At 44.2% G+C, this 13437-nt stretch overlaps 1 protein-coding gene across 1 annotated transcript; it reads left to right on the top strand.

The window, feature by feature from the left end:
* The first annotated feature begins 1030 nt into the window (after positions 1 to 1030).
* On the top strand, positions 1031 to 5565 carry foxa3 (forkhead box A3). The gene is made up of 2 exons (XM_020643469.3): positions 1031 to 1490; positions 2867 to 5565. The coding sequence occupies exons 1-2, from the start codon at positions 1419 to 1421 to the stop codon at positions 4184 to 4186; spliced, it is 1392 nt and encodes a 463-aa protein (XP_020499125.1). The 5' UTR covers positions 1031 to 1418; the 3' UTR covers positions 4187 to 5565.
* Positions 5566 to 13437: the final 7872 nt, after the last annotated feature.

Genomic DNA, 13437 nt, shown 5'->3' on the forward strand with positions numbered 1-13437 from the left:
ACATTATTTATTGTATTACGGTGTGGCGGTGGGCCACGAAGGCCTCTAGGAGAAGAGAGAAAAAAACCTCCAATAGTTCATCGAGAAGGCCTCTCAAATCCAACCGAGACAAAGTTACGCACAGATACTCACGAGAATCAAGAAGACCTAAAAGTAAACGAAATGAAACAGAACAAAAGTCAGAGTTATAATGCATCACAACGAACAATTTACGCACAATTTACGCACGAACAAACGCTAAGCTACGTTTAAGCTTCCTTTACGTTTTCGTTTATTTTTTTGTATGCAAATGTGATGTTTTGGTTACGCCAAAAAAAAAAGTCAATATATTGAAAAAAAAAAAAAACAACTCATATTTTATTGATCTGAGAACTTCTTCTGTGGGCGTGGGAACTTTTATCTCTCCTGGGTAGTTCTGCTTTTCTGACCTGATTAAGATTTTGAATCTTTTGACAGTCAAATATTCCACGAAAAGTGTTTTTATAATCAAGAAAATATTTGACTATCAGACACAAAATCTGAAATAAGTGTGGTGGTTACAAACCCGAAGAGAAGTGTTAAAGTGGTTACGACCCAAGAGAAGAAGTGATAGCCGAGGGAATTAACGACTTTGACACCCCTCACCACACACACACACACACACACACACACACACACACACACACACACACTCTAAAGATAGGAGTAGGACGTTTCTAATTTTTGTGAAACAAAATGACATTTTATTTGAGCTATTTATTAAATATTCAAACTTCTACATAACTTTATCGAATATTAACTTTGATCATATTGCCACTTTGATAAAGGTTAGTTACTTGTGTTAAAAAAAAAAAATCCAATCAGCTCTGTTCCTGAAGGATTATGGGACAGTGACTTGTCCGGGTGGCCTGTTGCAGCCGCCGGGCCAATATACAGCACGCCAGGGGGCCACATCGGCCTTTTTGCGGGGCCCTTCCTGGATCCCAACACGGCATTCAAATGTCAGGATCGGGGCGGGACCCGGCGGCACCTTATAAGAGAAGGACGTCCAGGTTCCTCTGCTGGATTTGCGCGCTTCACCTCCGCCTGCTGCAGCGGAAAAAAAAAACGGGCCACAAGAAGAAGAATAAGTGTCCATCTGCTGAGCCGTGACAAGATTAAAGTTATAAAACAATGGATGACTGACAAACAGCCTGAGAAGTTTTGACTTTATTTTTGTTAGTCCGGGAGAACAGCGTCCACTTTCTCTAAAACTTTTTTTTTACAGCAAACATTTTCTTCTTCTTTCGTGACAAAAGGAGACAGCGGTGTATTTGGATCTTTTCTCCTGACATCTTCAATCTTTGCGAAGGATTTTAAACTTATTTTTTTGTTATAGATTTTTTTTTTAACCCCTCGGTGATAGAAAAGAGTTTCTCCTTCATAGACTTGTGTTGGGGATGTTGAGCTCTGTGAAGATGGAAGCCCATGATCTACCAGAGTGGAATACTTTCTACAGCGAGGCAAGCGAGGTAAACACAAGTTCCACACATCAAAATGACACAAATAGACTTCAGATTTATCTAAATGTTTTATTTCCTCTACTTTCAACAACTTCTGGATTTTTTTTTTTTCTCGAAGGACAAAAGTTTGGTGATAATTGTATTTGCGCACAGATTCACCAGGATCCCGAGGAGAGAACCAGCTGTGTACTTTAAATATAAAAGAAGATTAGAGAGAACATTTTGAAGATTTTTTATTTACTCTTAAAGCTCACATAGAAATATTGCTAAAATAAAAAAATAAAAAAAAAGGTTCAAACGAAATGTACGCAGAACAGGGCGACAAAGAGGATCGATGCGCACTTCACATTTTCTCAGGAAAATAAGAAATAAAGTCAAGAAAAAAAAGCGAAATATAACCAATAACAATTAGTAAATCCTCTTCAGTAATAATCCGACATGAACATTTGAAAATTAAACGAATATTTAAAAAACACAACTGAAAAAAGTTATATATGAAGGCCAATTACTGACAGTTACTAACTTATTGTTCAGATTTGACCGGTTCTGGAGCCTGATATTATTTTAATTGCTTTATAAATATTTAGGTTGATTCAGTTAGATATTTAGAGGTGAGGTTTTGAGCTTATCTACAGACTGTTCTCCTTTGTTTCCTCGCAGCTGCTGAAGCGTCGCGACATTTCAGGTGTAAATGTAACACGACTTATTCCCAGTAATTCAATTAAAGGTTTAATTCAATCAGCAGCTTCAGATCTCACCTCAGCACGGCCTGATGAAATTAACGAAGAAGAAAGAGATAATACTTAACAGCGGCCAGGTCAGCGGGGCCGAGATACCTGTTCCTGATTCCTCTTTTAAAGACGTCAAAGAGTTTTTCATAACTCAAACTAATCATCTGTAAGAATTTAAAAAGTGTTTGTGCATGTTTGACGAACATTAAGAAGATATGAGGACAAATCAGATTCCTTCCTAAGAAGTGAACGTTTGGTTTACTTGTTTTTTCCACACAGCAGCGGAGGAGGCTGTCTGAACCGAGAGGCACCATGACGCGTTTTTTACGCATTCTCAGGTTAACATCGCTGTGTGAAATCCATGTCCTCTCCCCGCGCGCACTGAGAGCTTCATTGTGCATTGATAAGGAAGGAGTCCCGTTTTCAATGGACACCCAAACGGCCTCACTTTCACGTTGAAAACGTTTTTTTTGAGTCGCAGTATGAGGTTAAAAAAAAGGACCACACTGAAATAGTTGTTCCCTAAATGTTGAAAAGTTAAAGGTGAAGATGAGTTTAATATATTTCTTTATTTATATTAACTGTGACTGTATCAGCTCATGTGTTCCTCTGCAGTGTTTTAAATAACCTCGTGTTGTTGTTCTCTGTCTGCAGATGTATTCCTCTCCCAACGCCATGAACTCTGGTCTCGGCTCGATGGGCTCCATGGGAACCATCAACAGCTACATCAACTTGAACCCGCCCATCGCCTCCCCTGCCGGCATGAACATGGGGTACCCGAGCTCAACGCTCAGCAACTCCCCGCTGGCCTCGATGGGCTCGGGGCCCGGTCACATGTCCCTCTCCCCAGGGGCCTCGTCCCTCAGCTCAGGCGCTCTGACCCAGCTGGGCCCTTCGGCTCCGGGCTCCCTGAGCTCCCTGTCCCACTACCAGAACATGGGTCAGTCCATGAGCCAGCTGGGGTACCCCTCCACAACCAGCCTGAGCCGCGCCGGGCCAAAGGAGATCCCCCCGAAGCCGTACCGCCGCTCCCTGACCCACGCCAAGCCGCCCTACTCCTACATCTCCCTCATCACCATGGCGATCCAGCAGAGCGGCAGCAAGATGCTCACCCTCAACGAGATCTACCAGTGGATCATGGACCTGTTCCCCTACTACCGCGAGAACCAGCAGCGCTGGCAGAACTCCATCCGCCACTCTCTGTCCTTCAACGACTGCTTCGTGAAAGTCGCTCGCTCGCCCGACAAGCCGGGCAAAGGCTCGTACTGGACCCTGCACCCGCAGTCGGGGAACATGTTCGAGAACGGCTGCTACCTGCGGCGCCAGAAACGCTTCAAGATCGAGGAAAAGCTGGCCAAGAAGGCGGGGAAGAACCAGGAGGGGGGAAAAGGAGGTCACGGTGGGGATCACCTGGGGGAGGACCACAGCCCCACAGGAGGATCAGAGGGAGCTGACTCCGCCCACTCAGACAACTCCCACCCCGGCTCCTCGGACGACCAGCCGCACCAGCGGAACTCCCTGGTTCCTCTGGACTGCCCCGCGCTGTCCTCCTCACACCTCCACAGCCCGCCCATTTCCCTGCCTCCCCCTTCCTCCTCCTCTTCCTCCATGCCTCCTTCCGGCCTCTCCCTGTCAGCCTCCTCCTCCTCCATCCTTCATCCACAGTCTTTAGTGGGGGGTCCCCACCTGCTGCCCAGCGCCATGCAGCAACACATTGACCTGCAGAGCGACGCCCTCAAGTCCCTGGACCCCCACTACAACTTCAACCACCCGTTCTCCATCACCAACCTCATGTCCAACGAGCAGAAGATGGACCTCAAGTCCTACCAGGACCAGGTGATGGCCTACAACAGCTACACCGGGGGCTCTCCTGTGGGGGCCAAGCAGATCTATGACAGCCAGGGGCCCACCTCCATGGACTCAGGCGCTTACTACCAAACTCTGTACAGCCGCTCGGTGCTCAACGCCTCCTAATGTGGACCCACACACACATCTGTCTGTGGAGCCAAGATGGAGACTTCTCTTCTCCTCTAAAATGGACACCAGAGCTCTCTCTCTCTCTGTCTTCCTCTTTCTCTCTCTTTTTCTCTCTCTCTCTCTCGCTCTCTGGCTCTCGTCCAGCGGCCTCTGAAGAGACTCACATCTAAAATGGCCGTCGTGTTTGAGAGGCAAGAGAACAGTTTGTTTTTTCTACTTCACGGCCTCTGACAAACGTGGAAGGAAGCTGGTTGGTTACACGGAGGACAGAAAAGAGAAGCTGGATGATGAAGATGTCGCTGGAGCTCCGCACGTGCTGAAGTGTCAGCTTTTGTACAAAATGTAAATAGAGGTAATGTAGGGGGGGGGAAAGGATATTTGCATTTATTTATGAAGGGAATAAATCTTAATATATCTTGTATAGCTCTGTTGACCAGTTACAACCCCGATGTGAGTTTTATTTTTTAGAATGAGATAAGTTTCAGGTTACTGCTTCAGGCAGGTGTTACTGTTCGTGTGTTACAGCATTTCACACCATTTCCGTCAATCAGGAGTCCGTCAGTGTATATATAGCTCATGGAGTCTACTTTTTAAAAATAAGTTTTTATTTTTATTTTGGTTGATATGAAGAAAAAAAGAAAGCCGTTTTGTCCTTACTGGAGCTCAGATAAAATAGAAGTTTTGCAGCCAGAAGGTAAGAGGCAAAGAAACTGTGGTAAAAAAAAAAAAAGAAGATACTAACATGTCATGTTTCTGTTTTTCATTTCCCACAAACATTTTCTGTTGTTACTTTATAATCCAGAGGCATGAAGTGCTCCTGTCAGACTGTAACATGATGTAAAGCAGAGCGGGGGAGTTCAGTCAGTTACTAAAAACAGTGGAGGGGAGGAGAGATGCACTATGGGAGATTTACATACAGTACTTTGCACTATGGAGCTCCCACTGGCCAGGTGGGCTGATAGTGTGTGTGTTACAACAATACTTAGGACCCCCCCCCCCCCCGCCCACACTGTCAATGCATCAGCTCAATGGGATCAGTGGAACGATGTCAGAGGGTTAACTATCCACCCGTCGTCCCAAAAAAAAAAAAAAAGTGCCTTTTCTTCAAAGACTGCTGATCTGACAAGATATCAATGTATCGACAATCTATTGAAGGATTATTCCGTCACACAGCGGAGGACGCAGAAGTTTCAGGTCACATAATGTCCTCTGTGGAGAAAGAAAGAAAAATGTCTTTTATTTAAGCTATGTTGCTTTTCAAACTTTGAAAGTGTGCTGATATAATATATTGTTGTTGTTGTTTTCGTTGGTTTTAAATGTGATTCAAATGATCCATGTTTCATTTTTTCTTATTAAAAAGGCAAAAAATGTGGGAAGAGATGGTGCATTAGTGTTTTTCTTTTTCAAAACCTCTTTTTTTGGGTGCCCCCTGTGGACAAAGCAAGTATCTCCAACGCCGTCGTTCGTTCTGTCCTGTAAAGGTGGCCGTTCTCTGACAAAAAAAAACTCACCGTGTTTTTTTTTAACAGTCAAACATTTGAGACTCAATCATCTTTGACAAACATCAAAAGGCTGTTTTTTTTAATGCGCCATGCTGCAGGCATTAAGAATGATAATATATAGACGTAGTTCATCTGGTCAGGGATGGTCTCGTTTTTGTTTGGAGCTCATTAAGAGTTATCTCTGTTCATTTTTAGTCTGTGTTCACACCCTCTTAAAAACTTCTCACAGTAGCTTTAAACGATGTCGAAGTAGGACGTTTCCGTTTTCAGAGCAGGAACAAAAAGAATCAAACAGTGTGGAGATGTTTCACTGGCTCAGCAAATTCCCTGAATATTGATTCAATCACAAATCAAAGAGGGGACACTTTTAGGTCTTGAAAAAAGTCATCCTTAAGAATATCTCATAAACGTCTTCTAAATGACTTTATATTCAAAAATACTTCCCACTGACAGTTTTCTTGACATTCTTCACAAAAATGAATCAGAGATGATGAATAAGAAAATGGTGCAACAGCTAATCTATGTCAGGCAGCTGAATGTGAGTCTCTGGATCACACAGCATGACTCGTCAATCAATCACAAGCCTCCTTTTCCCCTCTGCGCTGGTGGAGTCTGCAGGAATAGCAGCGTCTTGTTGAAACAGCTCCTGACCAAATGACCGTGGTGTGTGACATGTCAGACTGTCAGACTAAACACGGCCCAGGATCACACTGAGAGCCTCCAAAACGAGACACGCATTAAGACCCCGCACCTCTCCAAAAACTACTGCCCCTGCCTCTGACCCGGCACCAGAAAAACTATCAGCAGGCCAACAAAACAATTTTTACTCTTAAAGCTCGTCTGCTCGGCCTTTAGAGGTAGTCAGACTGTTCTCTCCTTATCCTCATGGAAACTGTCAATGCAGCTCAAAGGAGGGGTTTCTGGGGAAGAGTGATTAAAGAGCAGCCTAAGAATGGAAATCTGCTGAATCACTTTTTTATTGAAGATGATAAAAAAGGCTTTTCTGTTTCAGTTAAAACAAACATGGGGATGATATCTCCCCTTTACATCTGCAGGAGAAATAAAAAAGTTGATTTATTGATCTTGGATCCTGCAGCTGCCCTTCCCTGTCGCCGGGCATCCTGTATAACTGTCTACCTCTCTGTCTGTCTGTCTCTCAGTCTGTCTGTCTGTCTGCATGTCTGTCCTCTTTCAGTGGCTCAGTCCTGTTCTGTCAGTCACATATGAGTCGCTGCCTTTTCTTATCTGTCACTTCAGGATCGAGGCCTCAGACATACAGACTGCAAGGACACACACATACAGTATGCATGCACACACACACAGACCGAAACCACCCTCCATAACACACACAGTATGCATGTACACACACACACATGGCTGTTCCAGGTATGACTAACCTGGCCAACACTGAAATGTCACTCTGATACGTCCCCACCACGCACACACACAATTGAGTCATATTGCAAAAACACTCAAATTAGTGCCTGTTGCTGCAGAAAATTCAGCTTTTTTCTGATAATTTCATATTATATCAATTAATGTGCCTGTTAATTAACACAACCTGCACACACACACACACACACACACACACATCCATGGAGACAACCACACACTCCTGCCGACACACACACCCTAAAGAAATGGTCTGAGTGGGAATGTAAGGCAGTCTGTCACCTTGCATACACAATAGTCTCTTCAGAGCAGTTCCTTGATAAGATAGGAGAAGTCCCGCCTGATACAGTCCCCACTGCTACACACACACACACACACACACACACACACACACACACACACACACACACACACACACACACACACACACACACACACACATGGCTGTTCCAGGTATGACTAACCTGGCCGACACTGAAATGTCACTCTGATACGTCCCCTCACAGTAATCAGGTGACCACACTGATAGAGTCACATTCAGTCCAGCTTCATGTGAAACAGATAAAATACTGCGGCTTTGAGGTTTAGAAGAAGAAACAATACCGAAGGTGGAGTGAAACAATTCCAAGTACAAAGGGGGGGAAATACTATACGACTGTTATATTTGTAACCTCTCTCAGTCGTATCTGTGACCCTCTGCTGACCCACTTTTCTGAAGTGAGGCTCTTAGAAAAAAAACGATAGCGCTGCTGATAAGAGCCTGAATGTCACAATAAATAAATCCGCTCTCTGAAACGACCATAATAACCTCGGATAGGATTTGTTCCCCGGGTTTCTAGGATTTGCCCTTCCCACACATTGTTGTGACTGTTTTTGTGCAGAAATGCATCAATAAAAAAACTAATGTTAGAGCAGATGAAACGTGTTCTTTGTTGATACACAGATCATAGACTTCTGTTTTAAAGTAAATATTTCCTGCAGAGATCAGGAGGGCACAAAGGGATTCTTTTCACCGTAAGGGTTGTTAGACATTCATATCATTTGGAAAAGGACATTTTAAATGTGCAAAGTAACTCCTAAAATAAATCAGTCGTCAACTTTTTAACTTTATTGCTCTAAAACTTGGTCATGATACTTTAAATCAGCGGTTCCCAAAAGCGGGCCGTGCGCCCCTCTGGGGGTTAAAAACAATTATTACTGTTGCATCTTAAAAAAGTGTTCAGTTGAATGTTGCAGTTGTACTCTTTATTGCTACTTTAGAATTAGCATGATATTTTTGTTTAAGTTTAATCTTCACACATTGATGCTGCCATTCTTTTTCTGTTTTGGCAAATCTCAGATAACTTCTAAAAATACAGATATTTGACTGCAAAGGATGTTATTGTCAATATTTTTTGTATACACACACACACACACACACACACATATACATATATATACAAACAAAATGTATTTGGTAACGTGTGGGGGGGCCCAAAGCCATTTTTATGTTCAAGGGGGGAACCCGGCAAAAAAAAAAGTTTGGGAACCACTGCTTTAAATGATCAAATATATCAGAATAGTTAGATTTGGACGTCACAAGTCTTATACATCGTGCAGTATGGAAACATGAGGTATGGGCTCTGATTCTGAAACCTGTCACACAACAGTCTGGTCTGACATGCAGCTTTCACACATGCACTCATTACAGTTTTAGAAACTTTAGACGCTGATGGACACAGTCAGTTTATATCAATGCTACTTGTAGCTCGACACTTTCACAATATCAGCAAGCTGGTGGACAGAAACATCATGAAGCAGCTTCAGCACTGAGATCGCTCCCGTCACATGCAGACACAGTCTATAGTCGCGCTCCAGTTGCAGAAAAAAAACCGTTATCCTCCTCCCCAGCTCACTCTCCTTTAATTTTCCTGAATGCTTCCTGCTGTGTGTATCACGACTTCACATGGAGCAAGGGAGGCTGACAGGAAATCGTCCGGGGGAAGTTAAGAGTGATAAACTTCTGCTGTTTAGTTTCACACATGCAGCTCACTCCCAACATTTCAGGATTTGAGCATTACAAGTCATCTGATTGGACGAAAGGCATCACCATTAGTGCTGATATACAGTAGAACTGCACTGACACGATTCACAATGTGTATCAGGTGATAGACCGTTGATTTTCATCACAGCAGACGGTCTTGGTGTTGATGTGATCAAGCTGTGACCTCTTCTTTCACCGGATGGAAACAAACGTAACCACAAAGCAGCAGTAAGAGTGCAGGGAAATGTTGTGTGCTGCTTTCTTGGCAAACATCCAGTTTCAGTCGACTTCCGGATCTACTCGTGTGGGTGAAGCCAAATGAGAGATTAAAGAAGCAAACAAAGAGAATCTGTTGTTCTGTAACACTGTGTCCTCCACTAAAAAGCAATAAAACACAGGAGGTGGTGATGTTTACTTCATATCAGCACGTTCTGATCATCTGTGAATGAACACAGCCACGCTGACCTTCAGGGTCAACACCACTCCTTCTTCAATGTGACATCATCAGCTAAACGTGTCCGGAGGCTTTAAATAACTGGTCTTAATAGAGCTCCGCAGGAATGAGTCCTAAAACCCAGGAAGTAAGTTAGCATTTGAGCGCCATGGGGTCTAACGTCTAAAAGTCAACGTGGATTTTGAATGTGTTTGTGGTTAGACGCCTGAAATAAGGTCTGTGGTTAACACAAGCTGAAGAGATGTTGGTGTTTTGTTAGAGCACATGAACTACGTTAGGTAATACTCCAACTTGTGAAGTTTGAGGTTTTTACTCGTCTTTAAAAAGGCGGTTGCTAACAAGCGGCTAAATGTGACTACAGTGGTTGTCGGGGACATTAAAGGTCATCACGCCGGACACAGAGGGCGGGAACTCTCTCACTAGTCGGAGATGTCTCCTGTAGGTTTAATCTTTAGGTTAAGGTGAAGATTATGTTAGTAAACTATTTATTAAACTACATGGATTAGTTTATCGGAGATCGTCTGAAGCATAACGCTAGTGACGTCACAATCATCCAACCGTGGTGTAGTTAGCTTGTAGCATAACGTTAGCTTTTTACTTCTGTCGGCCGCATTAACTCTTCAAACATCATAAAAATGGCGTTCATCTGTGAAGATTATCCTGCTGAACAAAAGGCCTACGCTTCAGAAACGTGCGTTTGACACAGAGATTATTTTCTGCGATGATCCAAAACCCAATGAAAACATCCCAGAGGAGAATTCTCGTCAGACCCCCCATGGAGATGCTACTTCCGGGTTGGCCTACAAAAATACGTCTTATGATTTGTTCTCTATAAATTTACTGAAATTATTTCCTCAATCTGAACTCCACCTCCTCATTAACATTCAAACTGTCTGATTTTGTAAAGACTTGGATCTACAGTTTCTTTTTTGTTTTTTTTAAGTGATAGTTATCTGTCAGCTCTGAAGATAACAGATGAAGGTGTGAAGAATCTTTTGTAGTGAAAAGACGACAGTTTCTCCCACAGATGCCCTCTTATCAAACGCTGAATCACATATGTCATGTTTTGCATAATTGCGGCTTTCTGAAGGTCTGAAAGAAGCTTTGAGGAGAGTCGCTGCGGCCCTTCAGACCTGTGAGGGCGACGCTCTCTTGTCGTTCTCACTATAACGGATATTCCTCTCCTGAGGTGTAACAGTCTCTGCGTCGGCCCTGTTGAACACTTGATGACAGCCGCCCTCGGGCCGCGCTGCCGGTGACAGCATGCAGCACGGAGCCTGCGAGCGTGATCACCTGCACAAAGAGCGTCTGTGCCGATCTGAAAGAAAAAGAAAATAAGATGTCTTTTCTGCTGCTGTATTTAAACTCAGACCTTCATTTCATCCCACTATAGCTGCTGGGTCTCTTTAGAAATGCTGCACACTTTGAAGGCCCGACACAGAGAAAAAACAAATATCACAGAAACTTGTGGAGCGACTTCCACAACGAGGAAAGGTGTTATCTGAACGGTGAAATTCACCTTTAAACAGGTGTTCTGTTCTTATCTAGGAAAATAGATTAGTCAAAGAATAAACTAAAGAAAGAAAGAAAGAAAGTTAAGAAAAAGATAGAATGGGTGAAAAAAGGGAAGGAAAACGGGGACGATGTAAAAACAAACTAAAGAAATGTAAAAAAAAAAGAAAGAGAGATTGAAGAACAAATGAAATATGCAAATAAGGGAAAGAAAGAAGGAAAAGGGTGGTGCGTGCTTTCAAGATGTGCAATGCAAATGAGGGCTGTGCATCCTGGATCCTGTTAGGTGGATCTACTGTTTACACTTGTTATTATTGCCCGAGGAGAGGGAGGGAGAGGGAGGGAGAGGGAGAGAAGGGAGCACTTTCAGTTCAGGCCTCAGGCTGCATGCTCCCAATTTAGGCAAAAAAAAAAAGACGACAGGCAGACAGACAGGTGAGTTAGTTAAGCAGTGAGACAGTTTATGAGGCACACTGAAGTCTGATATAAACTTGTGATGATGACTCGAGTGAAAGAGGTCAAATTCAGCTCAAAGGCTATCAGAAGTGATGCAAGTTCATGAAATGCTTCAGCTCAGAGAGAGAGACAGTCAGAGTCACTGTGACATTCAGCAAACAGCCAGCAGACAGACAGACAGGTAGGCATTCAGACAGACAGGCAGACAGACAGACAGGTAGGCATTCAGACAGACAGGCAGACAGACAAACAGACAGACAAACAGACAGACAGGTATGCATTCAGGCAGACAGGCAGACAGACAGACAGACAGGTAGGCGTTCAGACAGACAGGCAGACAGACAAACAGACAGACAAACAGACAGACAGGTATGCATTCAGGCAGACAGGCAGACAGACAGACAGACAGGTAGGCGTTCAGACAGACAGGCAGACAGACAGACAGACAGACAGACAGACAGACAGGTAGGCATTCAGACAGACAGGCAGACAGACAGACAGGTAGGCATTCAGACAGACAGACAGACAGACAGACAAACAGACAGACAGGTATGCATTCAGGCAGACAGGCAGACAGACAGACAGACAGACAGACAGACAGACAGACAGACAGACAGGCAGACAGGCAGACAGACAGGTAGGCATTCAGACAGACAGGCAGACAGACAGACAGGTAGGCATTCAGACAGACAGACAGACAGACAGACAAACAGACAGACAGGTATGCATTCAGGCAGACAGGCAGACAGACAGACAGACAGACAGACAGACAGACAGGCAGACAGGCAGACAGACAGGTAGGCATTCAGACAGACAGGCAGACAGACAGACAGACAGACAGACAGACAGACAGGTAGGCATTCAGACAGACAGACAGACAGACAGGTAGGCATTCAGACAGACAGGCAGACAGGCAGACAGACAGGTAGGCATTCAGACAGACAGGTAGGCAGACAGGCAGACAGACAGACAGGTAGGCATTCAGACAGACAGGCAGACAGGCAGACAGACAGGTAGGCATTCAGACAGACAGACAGGCAGACAGGCAGACAGACAGACAGGTAGGCATTCAGACAGACAGGCAGAGCAGGCAGCCAGCAGAGGTTCAGATAAGCAGTTGGACTTTGCTCTGTCGTTCGTGGGTGTTGCAAAGAGAGCGAGATAAAACTACTGGCCTGAGCGACGAACACAGAGGAGGCGGCTGATTACATTTAACCTGATGCTCGGTGTGTGTGTGGGTGTGTGTGTGTGTGTGTGTGTGTGTGTGTGTGTGTGTGTGTGTGTGTGTGTGTGTGTGTGTGTGAGGGTGTGTGTGTGTGTGTGTGTGTGTGTGTGTGTGTGTGTGTGTGGGGCAGACAGTTAAGGACAGTATCGATCAGAACAGGACTCATCGATTCGGGGACGCAGCAGATTCACGGCAGGCAGACAGCCTCTCTGCTGAGCGGCAACAACTCAGGTCAACACAAGGTCAAAGGTCAGGGACCAGGGTTGAGAAAAGGTTGCTGGTTCAGATCCCCGAGTCACTGCAGCAGAAGATGCTCCGTCCTCGATCTCTGTGCCCCCCCTGAGCAAATGTTCAACTGGGGCTGTGTGTGCAAACATTGTACTGTTGTTTAACAGATATGATGATATTATTAAAGTTAATTCATTTTTTAAACCTTAAGTTTCGATTCAGCAGGAAAAGTACAATTTGGTTTGTTTTGATTCCTCCATTTTCACAATTATTCTTCTTCTGTTTTTTTATTCCCTGCAGCATTTTCGTCTTCCCGTTAGAGTCTTGATGGTTAATTGAGATTTTTCTCCCCTGCATCCCGTGTCTGTTTGCTTTGACCCAGTTTTCCATTTAAGTTGCATCTTATCTTATCTTAATGTCTGTGAGTAACATTGTCTCTGTTATGATTACACACAC

This window comes from Labrus bergylta, chromosome 11 (genome assembly GCF_963930695.1).
Source record: "Labrus bergylta chromosome 11, fLabBer1.1, whole genome shotgun sequence".
Lineage (NCBI taxonomy): Eukaryota > Metazoa > Chordata > Actinopteri > Labriformes > Labridae > Labrus > Labrus bergylta.

Coding starts and splice junctions, on each gene's coding strand:
- foxa3 (XM_020643469.3), top strand. CDS start 1,419: ATGTTGAGCTCTGTGAAGATGGAAGCCCATGATCTACCAGAGTGGAAT. Junction 1,491..2,866: donor TCTACAGCGAGGCAAGCGAG/GTAAACACAAGT, acceptor CTCTGTCTGCAG/ATGTATTCCTCTCCCAACGC.